Here is a 20,015-nt window from a genome sequence, read left to right on the forward strand (position 1 = left end):
ACAGGAGTCAACTGCTTACCACTCCTAAGTGTGACAGCTTTTGCTTCCTTGGGATTTTGATCTGACTTTCCAGGTAGAGATCCTTGTTGGCGGTTCTGGTGGGAGCTCATGGAGGCAAACTGATTCTCCAAATTCTTGACAGAAGAAGCAAGGTTGGAAAATTTGTTGTTGAGCTCATTGTAGCTTCCATCGATCTTGGAGTGGAGATTTTTCAGCTCATAGCCAACATGCTTCTCACTTCTAGTCTGAGACTCCAAGATCTGTTTCAGTAAGGCATCAGTGCTGCTCTGTTGAGGGGCAGAGGAGCTAGGAGAAGAGTTTTGCTGAGGCTGATAGTTGCTATGCTGGTTGTTTCGAGGCTGATAACCACTCTGCTGGTTGTTTGAATAGGGCTTCTGTTGGTAGTTGTTGTACTGAAAGTTGGGTTCCTTCTTGTACCAGCTACCATTACTGTTGATGAAACACAGTTCTTCTTGCCCTTCCAAACCCTCAACCTCATTGACAGTAGGAGGTATCTCCTGGCTTGGGTTGCCAACAAAGTTCACCTGCGCTTGTGTGGCCTTATCAGCAATGAGTTTGTCAATCTTCTCCTGAAGAGCCTTTATCTCATTCCTTGTTTGATTGTCATCACCTCTGCTGCTTCTGTCATGGTCTCCACTGTAGACTGCATCACTCTTAACCATGTTGTCAACCAGAGCCTCTGCCTCTTCCTCAGTTCTCCCCAAAAAGAACCCATTGCTAGCTGTATCCAGTCTGGCTCTGTACTTAGGAAGAGCACCTCTGTAGAATGTGCTCAGCAAGCTCTCCTTAGAGAATCCATGGTGTGGGCACTGAGCTTGGTAGCCATTGAATCTCTCCCAAGCTTCACTGAATCCTTCCAAGTTCTTCTGTTGGAAGCTGGAGATCTCATTCCTCAACTTAGCAGTTCTTGAAGTAGAGAAGAATTTCTCCAAGAATGCCCTTTTGCAGTCTTCCCAAGTGGTGATGGAGTCACTTGGTAGAGACTTCTCCCACTGACGTGCTTTATCCCCCAAAGAGAAAGGGAATAGCTTGAGCTTTAAGGCATCCTCTGACACACCATTAGTCTTTGACATACCACAGTAGCTGTCAAACTTATCCAAGTGATCAAATGGGTCCTCCACAGCCAGACCATGATACTTGTTGTTCTCTATGCAGTTTAGCAGTCCTGACTTGATCTCAAAGTTGTTAGCAGCCACAGCTGGTGCTCGAATTCCAAGTCTAGGACCATGGATGTTGGGGCGGTCATAAGTGCCAATGGGGTGAGCTGGTCGCTGTTGAGGTCCATTGGGATTCTGAGGATTTTGTTGTTCTTCCATTGCAGCTTCCAGTGGCTGCAGTTGAGCCTGTTGCTCTTCTTGTCTTCTCTTTCTAGTACACTCTCTCTCTAAAGCTCTGATGTCTGTGGCTCTTGGAACAAGGTTTGATGTACCCTTGCTCCTCAAGTTCATACACCTGAAAATCACAAAGAGTGAAGAAGAGAATCAGTAACTTACAAAAATAAAAATGACTTAGTCTCAAGAAAATGACTAAATCTCAATGTTCAAATCAAACTCAGAATTTGGCAACGGCGCCAATTTGATGTTAGGAGTTTTGAGGCTCCTAAGTCAAATGATAGTATAGTGGAAGTAAGTTTGTCGAACCAAATCTGAGGGACTCAAAGCAGTGAGAATGCAAGTATTTGCCTAATCTAAGTGCAATCAGTGATTTGATGATTTCTATACTAATGATTAAAGCTAAAGCAAAGCAATAAAAATGATACTTTTAATCTATTGGAAAGGAGAACTCATGGGTTTAGGGATTTAGACCTTGGGTGATCAGGCTTCGAACAAAGGATGACAAATGAATCAATCAAACTATTAACCTTAAGCCTAGACACAATTCTAAGCAAGCTCTATGTCTAGATGAATGCTCATTTGCTAACATGTCTCAAACATCAAATGTCTTTGGTTGAATAACATGCAAGCAATCATTACTAACAAGTCTATTAGCTATCTTAGCATCTTTAACAACAAATCTCTTTGGCAAAGTACACTAAAAGCCTAGGAGAGTTGACTCAGGCATTTCATCAAACACCTTTTGGGTGGGAAATGCCTAGAGATCACCCTTTGAGTGGCCTACTCAAATGATGCATTATGAATACTCTACTAGCAAGGAACAAGAATGATCTACACTAAAACATCCTAGAACTAGCCTAATCACCCTTAATCTCCCTAACCCATGAATTCAAAAGGTGATTACTCACTAATCCCCATGATTCCTCTTAAACCCATGATGGATTTCAGATGAATCATATAGAGAAATAGAAGAGAAATCACAAGAACAATCACAAATCAAGCCAAAAAGAAATCTTTTTCTTAAGAGAGTTTGTGTTCTTCAATAGATCAAAGATAATCTGCCAAAAGGTGGCTACAACATGCTTAAACATTAGGTTTTTCAGAGTAAAAACGTGCATAAGAAATTGCAAAAAGGTCCTTGAAAAATCATAAAATCGTGTAGCAAAAGGGGCTGGAGCGACCTTGGGGGGTCGCTCTGAGAGGTCGCTCCAGCCTCCATTTTTGTGTCTCCGGGCGATGAAAACGCGAGCTACTTAGGTGGGTCGCTCTGGTTGGGAGCTACCTTAGGGGGTCGCTCCAGAAGGTCACTCTGCGGTTCTCGACCAGGATGGATATGCCTCTAGTAAATTGATCATAACGCCTTCATTACATCTCCAAATGACTTGAAACCACTTCCATTAGAAAGCTAACTCAATTTCCTGTGTCTCCACAAAATCTTAGCAACAGAAGATTTCTCTAAGGCCTCCATCCATGCTCATCTTTCACCCCTTTTTTGATCACTTTGCTTCCAAATGTCTCTAAGAACTCCATGTGGTGTTCCAATACCTGATAGAGACATATGTATGCCAAATGCAACCTAAACATGTCTAAATCCTAATCTATATGATGCAAATGCTTATGAATGAATGGTTAAAACAATGCAAATATGCAAGACATCAGCCTGCAGAAATCAACTTTCTTCGCCTCGGGACTTTCTGAGCAAGAAATAACGACTATTCAGGCTTCAACTGGAATGCCTTGCGGAAGTTTACCTATGAGATATCTAGGAGTCCCTCTGTGCACAAAGAAGCTTAACCTGCAGAATTGCGAGCCTCTACTCCAGCAGATCAAACAACGTCTCGCCTCGTGGTCTGCCAAAGCTCTCTCTTTTGCTGGACGTCTCCTTCTGATTAAAACTGTAATATCTGGAGTCTTTACCTTCTGGTGTTCCAGCTTTATCCTGCCAAAGGCCTGCATTAACAGGATTAACTCGCTTTGTGGTCATTTCCTATGGAACGGTAATATTGAAGGCCATCATACTGCAAGAGTGAGTTGGGAAACGGTGATACTTACCAAAGCGGAGGAAGGACTTGGTGTGAAAGATCTACATAGCTGGAACCTAGCATGTATACTGAAGCTCATTTGGATGCTCTTCTTTCGGCCAAGCTCTGTCTGGGTCTGTTGGTTTAAAGAAGTCATACTAAGAGGAGATATATCAAACTATTGGACAATCAAGAAAAGCTCTACTCACTCTTGGTTGGCAAACAGGATGATCAAAGCACGCGACCTAATCCTCCCTTTGCTTAAGCGTAGGATTGGCAATGGAGAAACCACAAGGTTCTGGTTCGATAACTGGTCACCTTTCGGTAGTATCGACACATTTCTGAATGGCAACTCCTCCCGACTTGGAATTCCAAAGAATGCGACTCTTGCATCTCTCTTCACAGCTACTCGCTGGCGTTTTCCTCCTGCGCGCACTGACAACCAACTACTACTTCAGGTGCATCTAACTACGGTGTTGTTAACTCAGGAAGAGGACTACTATGAATGGGAGATTGAAGGTAAGGTCAGACTCAAGTATCACACAGGAGAGATGTACACTTATCTGAAAGGCCATCAGCCGCTTGTCCCTTGGGCTAAGATTGTGTGGTGCTCCTACGCCATCCCGCGCCAGAGTTTTCTAACTTGGTTGGTTCTACTTGACCGCTGCCCTACAAGAGATAGGTTGAACAGATGGGGTCTCAATGTGGATCCCATGTGTCTACTCTGTAATACACAACATGAAACTAGGAATCACCTCTTCTTTGAGTGTGGTTTCAGTTTGGCGATTTGGACTCAGGTAGCAGCGCGATGCGATCTCCAACCTCTACGCTCGTGGGAGGACACTCTTCTCCAGCTCCAGGCTCTGCGATCGCCGCGTCACGCTCTCCGCCTTACGCTACTTGCGTTGCAAGCGACTGTCTATTGGGTCTGGTCTAAAAGAAACAGTAGACTCCACAGCCGTGTTTTTAGATCTCCGGATGCTATTGTTTCACTGATTGACAAGCAGCTTCGAAATCGTCTTCAGAGCATCCGACTAACCAACCCTACATCCTCCTCCGCAATGACGCAACTCTGGTTCCTTCACTCTCAGGTGTGATCGCCAGCGGAGTAAACAAGAAGCACCAACTCTCGATTCTTCCAATACTCTTCCACCGCTTCAACTTCATCATCAGGCCTTGGGCTTTTACTTTTCATTTGGGCTATAGTTCTATTCATATGTGTTTCTAGATGGGCTAACTGAGTGAATCTCAGAACAAACTTAAGCCTTTGGACTTGTCTATGTTTTATTTCTTTTGCTTTTTAATATTAAGAATGCCAGTTTTCAAAAAAAAAAAAAGCAATGTAATAACTGCTAACTCATAAAGCATAGACTGTTGCGTACATACTAAAATAACACTCAGTATCAAAACCACCAGCTAAGTGCTACTAAAATAACAAAACTGACCAACATTTCAGCATGGAAAATCTGATATCAGCATTATCAATATCAACCATCAAACACTCATTTGCATAATTAGTATATATATCATGCACGTAATGTGGACAAACCACTAGTAATATAATACTATAGCAGAAGGAGGATTTCTAACACCACATACTCCATTAAATTTTGTGCTTTTGAATGAATTACTTCATAGAAATTCCTCCATATGACTTATCAGGTTCGAGTATTAAAACATGTTATTATTTTTTCTTTTTTATTAATTTCCTGGTAAAGAATGGCACAATGGTCACTAACCCTTCATCTTCTCCAGACTATCTGCAAGCGGCAAACCTAATCCATGGCTGCCAGAGCCTTTTTTACTTGATTTATATGGTTATCATCTCATTTCATATATTTTCTGTTGTGCGGAATTTCAGTTAATGAGTCCACTTACTCAAGTCCTAACAAACCAAAAGAAAAGTAAAAAACGACGTCTCTTTTGTTCACGAGATTGCACCGAGTCAAATCCACACTGGTTTGTTCACTACACGCCGGTACTTGTGTACATATGAAAGAGGATGCTACTGGTTGGTTGTGAGAAAAGATGTTAAGACCATTGGAACTTGCAAGGCTTTTTATACATGTTTGGATATTGTTATTTCAAAGAGATTGTATATAGTATTTAACTATACTTTTGTTGCATCCGTTTTGTTGCATCCGTTTGACGCTTCGATCGCTTCCATGATCATCTGAAGTTCACAAAAATAAAAAAAAACGGTTCAGATCTACCGAGGAAACACAACTTCGAGGAGATCTGAGACGGTGAAGTTACCTGAGAGTACGGTGGGAGAGAGAAGGGAAGGTCTTGTAACTGCGGCGGATGCTCCTCCTCCGTTGGAGTTTGTTGAAGATTAACGCCGTTTTTCATCGTCGTCACGTTAACACACAGTGTGAGGAAAGAGTGAATGCTATTTAAATTATATAAAAAAAAGTTTTGTTATGGAGAGTTGATCAGACGGTTAGTGTTCGAGTATTACGAACGCTTTATCTAACGGTTGAGAACTATTGTCCCACAGGATTGCTGACCTGGCTGGAGACGATAACTGATAACTTTTCGGAAATTACGGCATTACCCCCATATTTTGAAAATTTATAAAGACACGTTTCGAATAATCAACTGAGTATGAAAAATAATCGAGAAACGTCATATCGGTTTGAATCATACATTAAGAAATGGACGACAAAAAAAGTCATTAAGCCAACCGTGTATTGTTTCACTACTCCAGATAGGGATCATCAAGTATGTTTACTGTTTACTATCATTTGTAAAACTCTAGTTCTGAAATGACGTTTCTTAATTAATTTCTCCATCATCCAATCCTTTTTACAAAATCAAATTTTTCTTTTCAGCAAGAAGAGGATAAAAGATTAAATACGCAAACTTTATACATGAACAAAACATGCAAAGTCCAATTACATTGTCCAAACGTCATTTTTTCTCTACTCAACCCCCAAAATTCAAAATTACACACAAAAGTTTGTAATCTAAGCTAATTCTGCAAGCAAGCTGGAGAGCAATTTCATTTTCGGTGGTCTTCCACGCCCTCGACGAACAAATATATCTCCCTGAGGTTTCTCTCCGTCATCGCCTTCTTGAACCATCTTCGGCTTCTTCTTAGGTGGTCGTCCTCGTGGTCTCCCGGAAACACTCGGCGGTACCTTTGCTTTCTCCTCCGTCAAGCTAAGAGGAAGACGACCTCTAAGCCTCAGCGAATAAACCACCTATTGAGACGTCGTGACCGCCGCCACGTGGCTTGAATCTCCCTGAGGTTTCGGCTTTTGAACCGGCTTCGTGTAATTGTTTTTCACAAACACGAGCTGCCCTGAGTGTTTCATCTGGTTGAGATGGTAGTCGAGAAGCGTCAGGTGAGACGGTGGTAAATGTGTCTGTGTTGTCTCGATGTGCTTTAAAATCGCCGTTTTGCTGCATCCCTTCGACGCTTCAATCGCTTCCATTATCATCTGAAAAAAAAAAAAACACGTTTCAGATCTAACGAAGAAACAAGTTCAAAGATCTGGGCCGGTGAAGTTAGACAATACCTGAGGGTACGGTAGGAGATAGAAGGGAAGCTCTTGTATCTGCGGAGGATGCTCCTCCTTTGGAGTTTGTTGAAGATCAAGCACGTTCTCCATCGTCACGACTTCGGACAGTGTAGCAGAGAAGCTGGGTGGGATTTAAGAGATTTCATTGTTTTTTAAATGTTTTGTCATTGGAAAGCTGATCGGACGGTTAGGTTCAAAATTTACGAACATAGATCTAACGGTTGAGAAATATTTTCCCGCAGTATTGCTGACCTCATCACTTGTCAAGCTCTATTCGGGGTAACCTGTGGCTTGGACAGGTCTGAAGTTGATTACTGATAACTTTTGTGATTTACGAATTACCCCACATTTAAAACTTTAAAAATTCAACACGTGTCAGATAGTTAATGGAGCAAGGGAAAAAAGAAAATGAGAAACCTCAAGACACGTCATATCCGGGTTGTGGCATAAATTTACGGAAGATAAAAATAGAAATATTTTAAGAATGCAAATAAAGAGATTTACTTATATATGCATATATCCCAGAACAGAGAGATCAAACCAAACAAAGTGGATTCTACTCTTTTTTTTTTTAATCTTTTTTTTTTTAACACATCAAGTGGATTCTATATTACTCACAAATGAAGATACAAATCAAAGCAGACCAGTGCTGCGGAACGGGTTATTATTGTGTTGGTTAACCGCGAAATCACCAAACCCGCTCGTATTTGGCTGCTGTGAAACCGGGTTAACCGGGAATTCCCCAAAATCACCGAATGGATTATTACTGTAATTATTATTGGCTGTGGGGTTTGGGAGTGCTAGCTGTAGTTGCTGCTGCGGCTGATGATGATACGTTGGCTGGTAAGCACCAAAAGGGTTGTTGACAGCTGACTGCTGAGCTGCTGGATTGCCATTGGACGATGCAAAAGGGTCATGATGAACCTCAAATGGGTTGGGAGCTGGTGCACCGTAGACAGGACGTTGGGAGGCTATGTAGGCTCCATCATCGTATAGACTGTTTAGTGTAAGCGTGTCTAAGCCTCCACCCTATACATTTTCATGCACACAACATTAATGGTTACTGGAAGAGATTATTATTAGCCAACAAAAAGGATATAAAGAAAAGAGAAGAATGCTTCTTACCAATTGCCTATCGGTGGCTGCAGAGATATCGTTGCTTGGTGTTGTTACCAGGGCAAGCTCCCATCCTGAAGGGTCATAATCGTTTGCGTGACCAAACCGAGGCGTTGAAGGGTTACCTAGAAACGAACAGAGATGAGCCAAGTGGAAAAAAAGTATTTAATTGGCAATGTAATTGAAGATGGTAATAACAAGAAGCTCACCATCAGTTGAGATTATGGCTAAAGCAAGTGCGTTTTGGTTCTCAATCGCTGATGCATCAGGACCACCAGTGTTCAGACCCTGTGTTGAAAATTAAACAAAGAGAACATTGATGGTTAAGAAATAGCAGAGGAAAACTGAAATGAACAGTCATAAAGTAAAAATTAATAGGAGTTTCACCAGTAGATCATCTGTATCAATGATGTTCTGAGACTGAGTGTTGGCTGAAGGAGGAGGAGGAGGCGGGGGAGAAGGTTCAGTCTCTTCAGATACAAGAACAACATCATCTGAAGGCAACACAACTTCACGTTCTACATGAGACGGTTCAGCATCTTCGTCAGGAAGTCCATCATCCGGCCTATAAGTTAGAAGCTAAATATAGACAACTTCATTAGACATTAGAAAGAGGCCAAAACACCAGAATACTTGGATCACTAATATAAGAGAATATGCATATACCAGTGGCTCAGCTGGGGCATCGACGGCACGTGGGGCTTCTTTGATATACTCCTCCATTGTACTCAGAAAAGATTGTGGGGGCTACGAGAAAATAAAAATAAAAGAGCTGTGGTGAGTAAGAGCTGCAAGCAACCATTTTCAGTTTAACTTAGAGAAAAAAAATCCTCATCTGAGACCTCTCTTAGTACAGGAAACTGAAAATTCCTTGCGAGTTCCAATCCTTTGCAGGCTTCATAGAATTCAGAAAGGCTACGAGCCTGAAAGAATTACATTATCCCTCGTTAGACTAGAAAGAGACTGTGCAAGTGAAGTTTAGGCGGACAGAACAGTCCAACCACATCACCTGTTGACCAGCACGCTTGTATATTTCAAGGGAACTGATGGCTTCGTGTTTTGGCATTTCAAAGAACTGCAATCAAATAAATGAAAAAAAAATGAGTAGGGAGAAAGGAAACAAGATAGAGAGATACATGATCAGTATGATTGCAAACACACAAACTAGACCTACCTTGTCAATGAGATTGATAATTCCATCATTGATAGCACAATAGACTTTAAAACTCTCCTTTAACACCTAAAATCATTTCATCACAAAAAGAGCATAAACAACTGTCGACAGTTGTGAAAATTTTAATTAGATGACCATGATCATTATCACGTACCAGAGCAAGTGCATATTGTATAACATGGTTGTGGTTAGCAGCACCTTCCGGCTGAACGGAGCAAGACGGTTCATTGATCAGCAAATGCAGTCACAACTTAATACCACAAACAAATAAGATTAAAAGAGAAAAAAATACCCTGCAACCAATGAGACGATAGAGAAGCTGCTGCAAAGCTGGCAACTGCACCAAGATTTCTTCCCCATCTAAATCCCTGGTTCTACTATACCCCTGCCAATCCACAACACATAAAATCAAAACCATCAGAACAAAAAAAAAGAGATGCCAAAACACAAGACAAAGCTCCAAGTTTAATAATACCTTATCCTGCCCTGGGGTAGCCTTTGGAAGACGCTCAGCCTCAGTATCATATTTCAAAACCTTGAAGCACTCAAGCCGTTCCTCAAGAAACAATGCATAAGTACGTACCCAAGCTGAACAATCCCAAGCTGTGAGAGAGAGAGAGAGAGAGAGAGAGAGAGAGAGAGAGAGAGAGAAACAAAAACACACTCTTTTAAGAACCTCTCTAGATCCAAAACCATACACTGAACTCCACAAAACTCACCAATAGGACTTGAATCATCCTTGAAATTAGAAAGCTGCAGAATCCTCCCTCTCTGCGAAAAATTAAGTAGCTCCTCCCTAAACGTCGGATCTCCTTCCCTTAGAAGCCGATGAATCACAATAAGCGTCTTCAGTGCAACCTATTGAAGCAACACAACACATAAAGCAATAAGCTTTTTCACTCGAACACAATCTCAACGAGGAGAGAGTTGATGGGTACCGTCCAGTTTCTAGTTTTATGCAAGCGGCGAGAAAGGGCGTGAATGCAATAAGCAACATCTGCTCGAGCACGAGTCACTACTGTTGCAGCAAATATCTCTGCAGCAATAAAGAAATGATATTTTAATGAAACAAGCAGATCTAAGGGTTCTACGAGTAATCAGAATCACTCACTTCTGAGATGACGATCTTTGGGAGGACACTCGACGTGGTTGGTGGCTTTGACGATGGCAACGTCTAAATCCTATTTTTAAAAGAAAAATAAAAATCGAATCTTTCAGAGATATTCTTATGAAAGATTAAAGATTTAATCAAATTGGGGGAAAGAGAGGGTACGGCGTAATCGCTGTTGACGCGGACAAGGCCGACTTTGGTGGTGTCTTTTAGGGCTCCATAAGCTTTACGCCATGTCTGCATCGTTCCCATCGGATCAGGCGAGACTCGTTCAGATCTCTTCACTCTCCCGATGAATCTGGAGATTACGTGTCTCAATCTTCAACCTCAGGGAAAAATTCACAGAGAAAGCAAAGTGAAGAAGGAGACGCGATTGTATTCCGTTTTCTCTTTTTTTTTTCTGTTTTCTTTTTATTTAAAGAAGGAATTTATGTTGGTTTTATTATATAGTTTTATTAATAAAATTAATATTTATGTGATCTACCAGAAAATAAAGTGCATTAATACGTTCATAATCAAATTTTTATTTGTTAAATAGGATTTTGATGATTAAAGTTCACGCAGAGCATAAATGGTAATGATATATGTATCTGGAAATTCTGACAGTACTAATGATGACCTAACTAATAAGTATCGAATCTGCTCCTCTGGATTATAATCTGTTTGTACAACCCTTTTGAAAGCCATGTGTACCTATAATACTAGTAAATACATTTAAGCCATTCCAACAGTTAAAATTACACAAAATTTAATGTTTCGGTGTTCAATTTTATTTTATTTTATCTCCAACCATCACACTGTATTATAGACCAAAATAATATTTTATATTATTAACTTGTTGTTTTGATAATTTAATACACTGATTATTTATTCTTATATTTATCACATTTAGTTTTATATTTGTTTCTAAAGATTTTGTAATTTTATTTTCTGTTTATTTTTATAGATATTTTTTTAAAAATTAATTTATATACTTATTTATTTATTTATTTTATTAAAAGTATTAGACACTTTTATTTTGTTACAATTTAATGCAACTGATAATACTCATTTAACTACATTATTAACTAAATTATAAATACAATAATCTTTTAGTGTTTTAGTAATGAGAAAATATAAATAAAAATTTATGATATATTCATTTTAACTATAAGTTAAAACTAATTAATAAAATTAATCTATCTATGATTAATAAAAAGTAGTAAAATGCATTATTTTAGTATTTCGGGTGGTGAATAGTATTATTAAAAATTAAAAATATTTTAAAAAGGTTAAAAAGATTAATAGTGAAGAATTCCATAACTAACTTATGTGTAACTGACTTACAAAGTCCACAGAGGCAAAAAAAAAAAGGTCCACAGAGGCTGAGATCTTATCCGAACTCATGTTGGAGAAACAATGCTCACAATGTCTTTGATTATCAAAAAGCATTAAGCCATTTACATTATGGAGATGCCAATATCAGCTCAGCTCACGAAACAAGTAATACGCACCTCCGACGGCACAAACACTCACTACATTCTCAACCCTGCCATATTAACCAATTCTGCGAATCAAACACAAATTAACTAGTTCCCTTTGAACAATCTGCTACCAATATTCAAACAAAACACACATCAACGCCTTGAAAACCTAAAAGCTAAACTAAATACCGAAAACGAAAAACAAACCTACAAAATGCAAACTTCAGAGTATTTCAAGTTTGATATATATCATGTCCTGTTAATATTGGAGATAAAGTACTTTATCTCTAATAGTTAACGAAACCCTCTTTCTAATAGTTAACGGAACTCTCTTCTTCAGCAACGGACTGACAGCCAACAACAAACATGATTCTGTGTCCGATCCATTTTCAAATCAAAGGGATTTTGTCCCCCGTTGATAAACGTGCAATGACAAACTTGGTAAACTCGACTCCGTACAGACTCAAACGTACACCGCAAATTCTCCTCTCTCAATATATAATATTTTCTTTCCTTAGCAAACGACATATACTTAATGTGGCTCAAGTTTGTTTGTTTCAGTCTAGCTTGCCTATTGAATTCTGGGGAGAAAATATCTTGGCTGCAGCTCACATGATCAATCGGACACCAACTAATGTTCTTAAGGGAAAAACTCCCTATGAAGTTTTACATGGACATCCGCCTATATATGAGCAACTGCAGGTTTTTGGTTGTCTCTGTTACGCCTATCAGCGACCAAGAGACAGAGATAAGTTCGCAACTAGGAGTCGGCGATGCTTGTTTATTGGTTACCTCTTCGGCAAGAAAGCATGGCGTTTGTATGATTTGGAGACAAATGAGTTCATCATTAGTCGTGATGTTGTTTTCATGGAAGATAAATTTCCAGGAATTGATAATTCTGTTTCTATTACACCACCGATACTACAAACTGATTTTTCCCCCGACGACTGGTTGATAAATCCAGAGACACAACATCAACAACAGGACACAACAACCACTCTCCCAAAACAATGCTCATATACTATCATACGTACTGCAAATCTGCAAACAACATATAGCCGTACAATCTATTAAGTTAATGAGTAACATATGATACATAATCCCGTGTGCAGCCCGAAAAACTACTGGTTACAGATAAAATAAAACCAAATATAAAACGTGGACTTCATATCTTTAACGAATGCGTTAGATTGATAACGAACAGTAGTGGGATATTTTGTTAAAAAGCAACGTTTCTTTTTTATGAGTAAAAGTTATGTTTGTTATTTTGAAAATTAAAATCAACATTGATGGAAAAAATATGAAGTTCAGCAACCAGATTTATCGTTGATTTAGTAGAAGGAAGACCAAGAGAGGAAACATAGAAAATAGATTGTTTTTTCCACTGAAAACAGATTAGTTTCATAAAGAATGGAGAAATATATCTCACAGAACTGATGAAGTTTATTGAGTTATTCCACGGCTAAAGCCTTTCTTCTATTCTCAGTAGGGCTGGGAACGAATATCAGGGTTTTTGAATTATTTGTAATTCTATTTGTTTTGTCTGAATAATTATTCAATTTGATCTGATCCAATCTGTAGCTATCTGTATATATTCGGTATGAATATTCGGAAAATTTTATAATTTTAACCGGATAACCGACTTGATACTTACAAAAAAGGATTAAAATAATATAATTAATAATATTTAATATAAAATGTAAAATTATTTACTTTTAAAACTCTAATAGCTAAAATAATCAGTTTAATATTTAAAAATATTGTAAAGTTAAATAAAATATAATAAATATATAATTTATACATATAACTATTTAAATATATTATATATTATTAAATATATTATATATTATATATTATTTAAATAAAATATATATGCATATAACTGATCATACCAAAATCTGTTCCTAAAAATATTTAGTTACAGATAGGTAGATCTTTTTGTATGTTCAAAATAAATAATAAATAAAATCAAATTTATGTATATTTTTCTCAGTCCTAATTTTTGGATATTAGGTGTTTCCTACACACAAAAATGAATTTTTTTTATAAAATTAAATTATATTTTAAATATTTTGTGAATTTTTAGATTTTTTATTTGCTTACAATTAATTTTAGTTTAATTATATGTAATAATAAATATATGTAATATTTAAAATCATAATCTTGGAAATATTTTTTCTATTTATTTTGGTTAAAATACTTTTTTTACTATTTTAGTTCAATATCTAATCTATTAAAAATGAAGTACAAATTAGAATTAACCCTAAGTTTTTCTAAATAATTACTATTCCATGCCACTGATTTAAAAAACTGTGATTTTGAATATTTCCTAAACAACCTTAAATGCCGTCTTTTTTTAATTGGAAACTAAACCGATTCATTTATTCCTCATTAAAGTTTTTAGTAAATCTTTTTTGTCTTCTACTGCATATACATTGAAATTCTCGAAATGATGTCAAACTTCAAATAATTTATAGTACCATTTGAAGTACTTCAAATAAACTTGGAATAGAATCATAAATTCACAATATGTTATCTTCACTATGATTTGATCATACTCTGTGTAAATAACTATGGCTTGAAGTTTATTGCATATGTAATGTAAAATAAAGTAATAGCACTGTTGGTTATTTTTCTTATACCAAAAACTTGTGTGAACAAATTAAATAATTTATTAATGGTTAGTCGAGCTTTTTATCTATTGTGTTAATGTTCCATGGAATTGGTGTTTGGTTTGTGTGTTTAGATTTATCTTTTTAACCATGTCAATTTATTATTAGAGGTGGACTGACTTCACGTTTAAACTATAGGTATTATATCATATGTTTTAGGCGTGTTAATGCATAAATTTTTTAAAGATATTTTGTTAAGTATAACGAACCTAAAGTAAAGTTTGGTTTAAATAATAGATAAATTACAATATTCATTACTTCCACAAAACATTCCTAATATCTATGATATTGTTGTTGTATAACAAGGGAATTAAAGATTGCAATCTTTTAACAATATTCGACTTCCTAAAAATATTTATAACATGGTTAATGTTTAATTTGGTTTTCTGAAGTTTAATTCTACTATAAATGTAAAAGGCTCCGAATCTTTTTGTTCGCACAAGAAAATCTAATAAAATCATAAATCAAAATATTATTATACTAATATAAAATATATCAATATTTTAATGCATTTTAGTATTCTTCACAAACACACTATAATATACATTAGTTGATAGGTTGACAAAAAATACATTAATTGATAGGAGTAATAAGAAATGAAAATAACTTAAATACCTTTTATAAAACTTACACATACAATTTCCAAAATTTGTATAACTTTTTATATGAAAGGTATATTATCTAAAAATATGTAAGTTAACACACCAAACAAAAATAAGTGTTCAGTTTTCACTTTTAAATCAAAATCAAAATATTTTCTACAGTTCTAATAAAACAGAAAATAACATTTATAAAAATGATTTATCATCTAGATTATTAAAAGAGAAGTACCATTTAAAAATGCCTCTTAATTTTCACACTTATTTACAGTACCTTGCCACTGAAAATTAAATAATACTATCTATTTTAATGTTTTGTCTTTTCCACTTAGATTAATGTGTTTTCCTAAATTAAATTTGAATTAAATACACTCCATTCACTTCTCCATTTCATCAATTTCAAAAGTATTTATTTTTATCAGCTTCAAAAAAATACATTTTTATTAGACAAATAATTCATGAAAATTGTAATATCAACTCTTCATTTAACAAATCTGAAATAAAAAGTATTAGCAAATTTGAACCAAAACTGGATAAATATTCAAACGGATTTACCATTTTGGTATTTAGAGAACCATAATCAAACCTGATCCGAACGCAATATTTCGGATATTCAAATGTATATGAATCATATTTATATACTTGAATACGTTAGCTATTGTTAGAGTTAATATCCAAGATATAAACTATTTTAAATTTGTATAAAATATTTGAAATATAAAAAATAGTTAAAAGAAAACATCTAAATTAGATAAACAATAATGAAAACACCAAAAATACTTAAATATATATATATATATATATATATATATATATATATATATATATACCATCCAAATATTCAAGTTAAACATGTTTTTAATTTTTAATTTAGACACTTTGGCTACAATTACTCAAATTTATATGTTATATTATTTTTATTTTTAGATTTAGGAAAATTTAAAGTATATATAAATTTTGAATTTTTTTTAAAAAAATTAATGGGTTATTCGAATCCATAAAGATCTGAATCGAATCAGAACCAAAATTTATAAATACCTGAATATAGTTGGAATCTTTAAACTCGAAAATCTCAAACCTAATAGATTTTAACCGAATTCGAGTGGGTACCCAAATACCTACCCCTTAACTTAGTCAATATAAAACGATCAAATAGTATAAATACATCATTTAGTATAAATATATAAATAGTAAAACAGAAAATTAATACTGTGCGGACGCACGGGTCAAAATCTAGTAGTTATTATTTTGCTCAGTTCTAACTTTTGGGATATTGTTATTTGTTAGCTATAAATGTTTCCTGAGATAAAGATAAAAATAAAATATTAATTATCCAAAGATATTGTTGAATTATAACTTTGGATTCTAGTCAATATTCTCACGATGGACACACCAGTCATATAAAGTGTAACTTGGAAATCCTTAGCTAAACAAAGAAAATACACAATTAAGGATCTTCTAAGAGCGATCTTTGTTGGAATGTCACCAGCAGCTTGGTTTTCTATCAGAGATGCAAACATTGAAGAATGTAAATATGGTGGCCAACACAAAGAAAACATACGACAAGGAAGAATATGAGTTTAGCAAAACATGTGCCGAAAACCTGACTTATAAAAAAAAAGTTATGTTTTGATACTAAAAAAGAAAATTACTCAATTAGTGAGTTTTTATTTTATAAAATATTTAATTTTCTTTTAGCGATAATGTTAAGGTTTGAGCTATATATATATATACATAGCACACCATAACAAGTTTGATCAACAGTTTTAATATACGAGCTTTCACAATAACAAATTGAGTCTTTCTTCTAATTGTTATTCTGAGAGAAAATTCAATACTTTCTATTGCATATCACAAATTCTAACAATCTTGCGGTAGCAGAAGAACATGATCAATAAATTCCCTACAATAGATGGTCCAACACCCGCCGGTAAACCCTCATCGAAAAAACACTCCGGCAAAATCGTTGGTCATCACACGTACAGCCTTTACTTCAAGGGTTTGGTAAACAAGGACTCGTTAGCCGGATTTGGGGTCGCAATTTTGGGGCAGGAAGATGAACTCGTGTTTCAGATGAAGGGACCAATTCATGGCTCCGACATTACTGTTTTGCAAGCTGAGCTTAATGCATTGAAGCGAGGACTAACCAAAGCTGCGGATTTAGGGATCAACCATATCACAATTTACATTGATAATCATCCAACTCACGACTTAGTAAGTTATCCTGGTCTCCTAATACAAACAAACATTCATTATTACCTGATTATGATAAGTATTGGTAGTTTTAATAGTTTAGCAATCGTAAGAAAAAATAATTATCAATCAATCTCAACATCACATAGTATATAATTTTAATGATTACATATTCTTTTTTTTTTTGCTTGGGTGTAGATCAGTGGAAGGTTGGTACCAAAGGAGAATAATATGGCCTTGCTAGTAAATGATGTGCAACGCATCAGGGAACGGTTTTCGTCTAGCTTTACAATTTTTGTGTCCCGATGTAGTATTAAATATGCTTATAAACTAGCGAGGGAAATAATAGTTTCTGAAATCAGCATGCCTACGGATACTCCTCGACGAGCCAAGCCTGCCAGGAAAATGACTTGTGCTATATGTTTAGATGATGATGTCAATGCTGATCAGATATTTACTGTTGATCACTGTCTTCATTGGTTTTGTTCCGAGTGTGTGAAACGACACATAGAGGTAAGGCTACTGGAAGGAAGTGTGATGACATGTCTTCGTTGCAAGTCTGAACTGACTCTTAATAGATGTGCCAATCTTTTGACACCTAAGCTAAGAGAGATTTGGCAACGAAGGATCAGAGAGAACTCGATTCCTTTTGAGGAAAGAGTTTATTGCCCTAACCCGAAGTGCTCAGCTTTAATGCGCATAACCGAGCTTTCAAACTGAATAAAGAGACTGCAGTTAGGAGATGCTGCGAAAAAATGCGGTGAGCCCTTCTGCACCAACTGCAAGTTTCCATGGCATGATAACTTGTCATGCGACGATTTCAAGATAATGCATCCAAATTTAAGAGAAAACGAGATAAAGCTACATGCCCTAGCAAATCAGAAACTGTGGCGTCAGTGCGAAAAATGCCAACACATGATTGAACTTTCTGAAGGATGCGTCCTCGTAGTTTGCAGGTATCATATCAATTAATCACATCACATCATTTCCTTTCCAGTTTCGGTTTTATATATTTTAATCTTGATAAGAATATATAACATTGCATTTTCGTGGCAGATGTGGACATAAGTTTTGCTACCGATGTGGAGCCAACAATGGAAGTTGCACACATGGGCGTGGCCATGTGTTTCTACCACAGCCTCAGCAGCTGGAATCAGCGCCACCACCATGCGCAGCGTGTTTTTGTTGCTTGTTTCTTCTCTTGTTGGTATTAATTATATATGTTGGTCATATCAAATCCTAATAGTATAATCGAGGTTTAAAGGTTGTTTCAAGGAATTAATATTTGTATAGAAAAGTTATTATTCTGATTATCAAAACAATTTGGTTTTCTAAAAACAATTTATTTTTCTAGTATATATTTTTTTCATAACACTATTCATACTACACCAAATTTCAAATTTGATAGAATAATGTCACTTAACTTTTAGTGTAATCAAATGGGATAGTGCAAATTTTAATGATTCATTGGAGATGAAATTCACCCAATTTGGTAATTTGGTTTTCCATTATAGATAGCCTTGAGCTTTGGAAACTATAGAAACTGGTTAATTGGTATAATACACAATTGAAAGGAAAATTAGAGTGAGAAATGTTGTCCACCTACCACTAACTAACCTAAAATGGCGAGCTTTATATCTGAATCTGGGATGACCCGTCAAGATCAGTATAGAGAGTGAGGGACTATTCTTCTTTCTTTTTCGCTGTAACAGGTTGATTTTGCTTACAAGTGTCGATTGTGTTTTGCTGCTATCAAACCCCCAAACTTGGTATAGATTTGGATTTGTGTAAATATAACTTGTAAACCGTATGACATGTGGAACATTAGACAGAATGAGATGGTGTAATAGTAAATATAATTCGTTTAATAAACACTTTTTATATCTGAAGCAGAGAGCTGCAATATTATACCTCTTGACGTTTTTCTCTTGCGGGATAGTGTTAATTAATACATTTTTTCTAACTATGGTTAATAAAATGTTCACAGAAATCGCTTTCTTTTGAGATTATTATGGGGCTAACACACAAAAGTGATTGTGATCATGGTAAATATGTGGTGTCTAAGGTACAATCACATGATCAAGTCATCAAGTAATGGGAGGCTAAAGGGAAGTTTGATGATTCCACAAGCGAAAAGCAGAGACACAATCCATATAGGAAGTATCCATTGAAGTGTAAACATCAAAACTGGTTTCCCTGCAACATTATCAATCATCCCATTATGACAAGAAGGAAGAGAGCTTTTATCAACAATCACATTTCAAGAAAAGAAAACTAAACTTACCGGATGAACGAAGCTTAGACTCTGTTCGGTCTACAAACATTTCGCCAACCTCTCGTAGCGTCTTCTCCAGCTTTCCTTCGAATTTGTTAGCATGGCCTAGAAGAAGCTCATCGAATACTGTATTCATATCCATTTCCCTTTCGGAACAAAACAACAAACAACTTTCAAAATATAGTTTCATGTCCTAGACTTTGCAAATTTATGTGTAGTACCCTTCAGAATCACGATATGATCCAGCGCCAAATGCTCGCTCGATCTGAGCTATTGATGGCTTCTTCTCACGCCGTTGCTTCCGTGATAGTTGCTGATTTTCATTCCCGTTCTTTTGGCTGATTCTTGTCGGTTTCTTTGTAGCTTTCGATGGAAGGGGTGATGGAGAGTCATTGGTTAGGGACGCCATAGCCGTTGAAGCTCTGCTCATGGAGAAGATGCTGCTGGATAAGACCATCATTGCCTCTTCTTGTCTTGTGTGGTTTTCAAAGCTTGGCTACACTTTTTAT

The 20,015-nt window shown here is 36.2% G+C and overlaps 4 protein-coding genes, 1 non-coding gene and 1 pseudogene across 6 annotated transcripts; 3 read left to right on the forward strand and 3 right to left on the reverse strand.

The window, feature by feature from the left end:
- The first annotated feature begins 813 nt into the window (after positions 1–813).
- LOC130497210 (small nucleolar RNA R71) lies at positions 814–920 on the forward strand. The gene has a single exon (XR_008936220.1). It is a non-coding gene; the product is annotated as a small nucleolar RNA R71 (small nucleolar RNA).
- A 2,080-nt stretch (positions 921–3,000) lies between these two features.
- On the forward strand, positions 3,001–4,473 carry LOC108808005 (uncharacterized). The gene has a single exon (XM_018580214.2). It carries the CDS (start codon positions 3,001–3,003, stop codon positions 4,471–4,473), a length of 1,473 nt encoding a protein of 490 aa, XP_018435716.2.
- Positions 4,474–6,197: 1,724 nt separating this feature from the next.
- LOC108813446 (HMG-Y-related protein A) lies at positions 6,198–7,211 on the reverse strand. The gene is made up of 2 exons (XM_018586003.2): positions 6,901–7,211; positions 6,198–6,822 (listed from the first exon to the last, which is right to left on the reverse strand). Exons 1-2 carry the CDS (start codon positions 6,991–6,993, stop codon positions 6,583–6,585), a joined length of 333 nt encoding a protein of 110 aa, XP_018441505.1. The 5' UTR covers positions 6,994–7,211; the 3' UTR covers positions 6,198–6,582.
- A 149-nt stretch (positions 7,212–7,360) lies between these two features.
- Positions 7,361–10,724, reverse strand: LOC108813445 (putative clathrin assembly protein At2g01600). 2 transcript variants are annotated; one of them, XM_018586002.2, is made up of 15 exons: positions 10,467–10,723; positions 10,305–10,374; positions 10,132–10,229; positions 9,913–10,051; positions 9,669–9,796; positions 9,486–9,578; positions 9,348–9,398; positions 9,194–9,259; positions 9,029–9,094; positions 8,862–8,942; positions 8,686–8,766; positions 8,407–8,598; positions 8,229–8,307; positions 8,029–8,144; positions 7,361–7,932 (listed from the first exon to the last, which is right to left on the reverse strand). In XM_018586002.2, exons 1-15 carry the CDS (start codon positions 10,554–10,556, stop codon positions 7,537–7,539), a joined length of 1,746 nt encoding a protein of 581 aa, XP_018441504.1. In that variant the 5' UTR covers positions 10,557–10,723; the 3' UTR covers positions 7,361–7,536. The 2 variants fall into 2 exon arrangements, with proteins under 2 accessions (XP_018441504.1, XP_056845101.1); XM_056989121.1 differs by having other exon boundaries at positions 9,486–9,796; positions 10,467–10,724.
- Positions 10,725–16,745: 6,021 nt separating this feature from the next.
- On the forward strand, positions 16,746–18,541 carry LOC108808006 (E3 ubiquitin-protein ligase RSL1-like; annotated as a pseudogene).
- Positions 18,542–19,209: 668 nt separating this feature from the next.
- On the reverse strand, positions 19,210–19,994 carry LOC108809353 (probable NAD(P)H dehydrogenase subunit CRR3, chloroplastic). The gene is made up of 3 exons (XM_018581498.2): positions 19,728–19,994; positions 19,516–19,652; positions 19,210–19,427 (listed from the first exon to the last, which is right to left on the reverse strand). The coding sequence occupies exons 1-3, from the start codon at positions 19,964–19,966 to the stop codon at positions 19,303–19,305; spliced, it is 501 nt and encodes a 166-aa protein (XP_018437000.1). The 5' UTR covers positions 19,967–19,994; the 3' UTR covers positions 19,210–19,302.
- Between the last annotated feature and the right edge of the window lie 21 nt (positions 19,995–20,015).

The sequence above is a fragment of the Raphanus sativus genome, chromosome 6 (genome assembly GCF_000801105.2).
Source record: "Raphanus sativus cultivar WK10039 chromosome 6, ASM80110v3, whole genome shotgun sequence".
Lineage (NCBI taxonomy): Eukaryota > Viridiplantae > Streptophyta > Magnoliopsida > Brassicales > Brassicaceae > Raphanus > Raphanus sativus.

Coding starts and splice junctions, on each gene's coding strand:
- LOC108808005 (XM_018580214.2), top strand. CDS start 3,001: ATGCAAGACATCAGCCTGCAGAAATCAACTTTCTTCGCCTCGGGACTT.
- LOC108813445 (XM_056989121.1), bottom strand. CDS start 10,556: ATGGGAACGATGCAGACATGGCGTAAAGCTTATGGAGCCCTAAAAGAC. Junction 9,399..9,485: donor ATCGTCTCATTGGTTGCAGG/GTATTTTTTTCT, acceptor TGCTCCGTTCAG/CCGGAAGGTGCTGCTAACCA. Junction 8,943..9,028: donor ACAAGCGTGCTGGTCAACAG/GTGATGTGGTTG, acceptor TAATTCTTTCAG/GCTCGTAGCCTTTCTGAATT.
- LOC108813446 (XM_018586003.2), bottom strand. CDS start 6,993: ATGGAGAACGTGCTTGATCTTCAACAAACTCCAAAGGAGGAGCATCCT. Junction 6,823..6,900: donor ATCTCCTACCGTACCCTCAG/GTATTGTCTAAC, acceptor TTTTTTTTTCAG/ATGATAATGGAAGCGATTGA.
- LOC108809353 (XM_018581498.2), bottom strand. CDS start 19,966: ATGATGGTCTTATCCAGCAGCATCTTCTCCATGAGCAGAGCTTCAACG. Junction 19,653..19,727: donor TCATATCGTGATTCTGAAGG/GTACTACACATA, acceptor TTGTTCCGAAAG/GGAAATGGATATGAATACAG. Junction 19,428..19,515: donor GTCTAAGCTTCGTTCATCCG/GTAAGTTTAGTT, acceptor ATAATGTTGCAG/GGAAACCAGTTTTGATGTTT.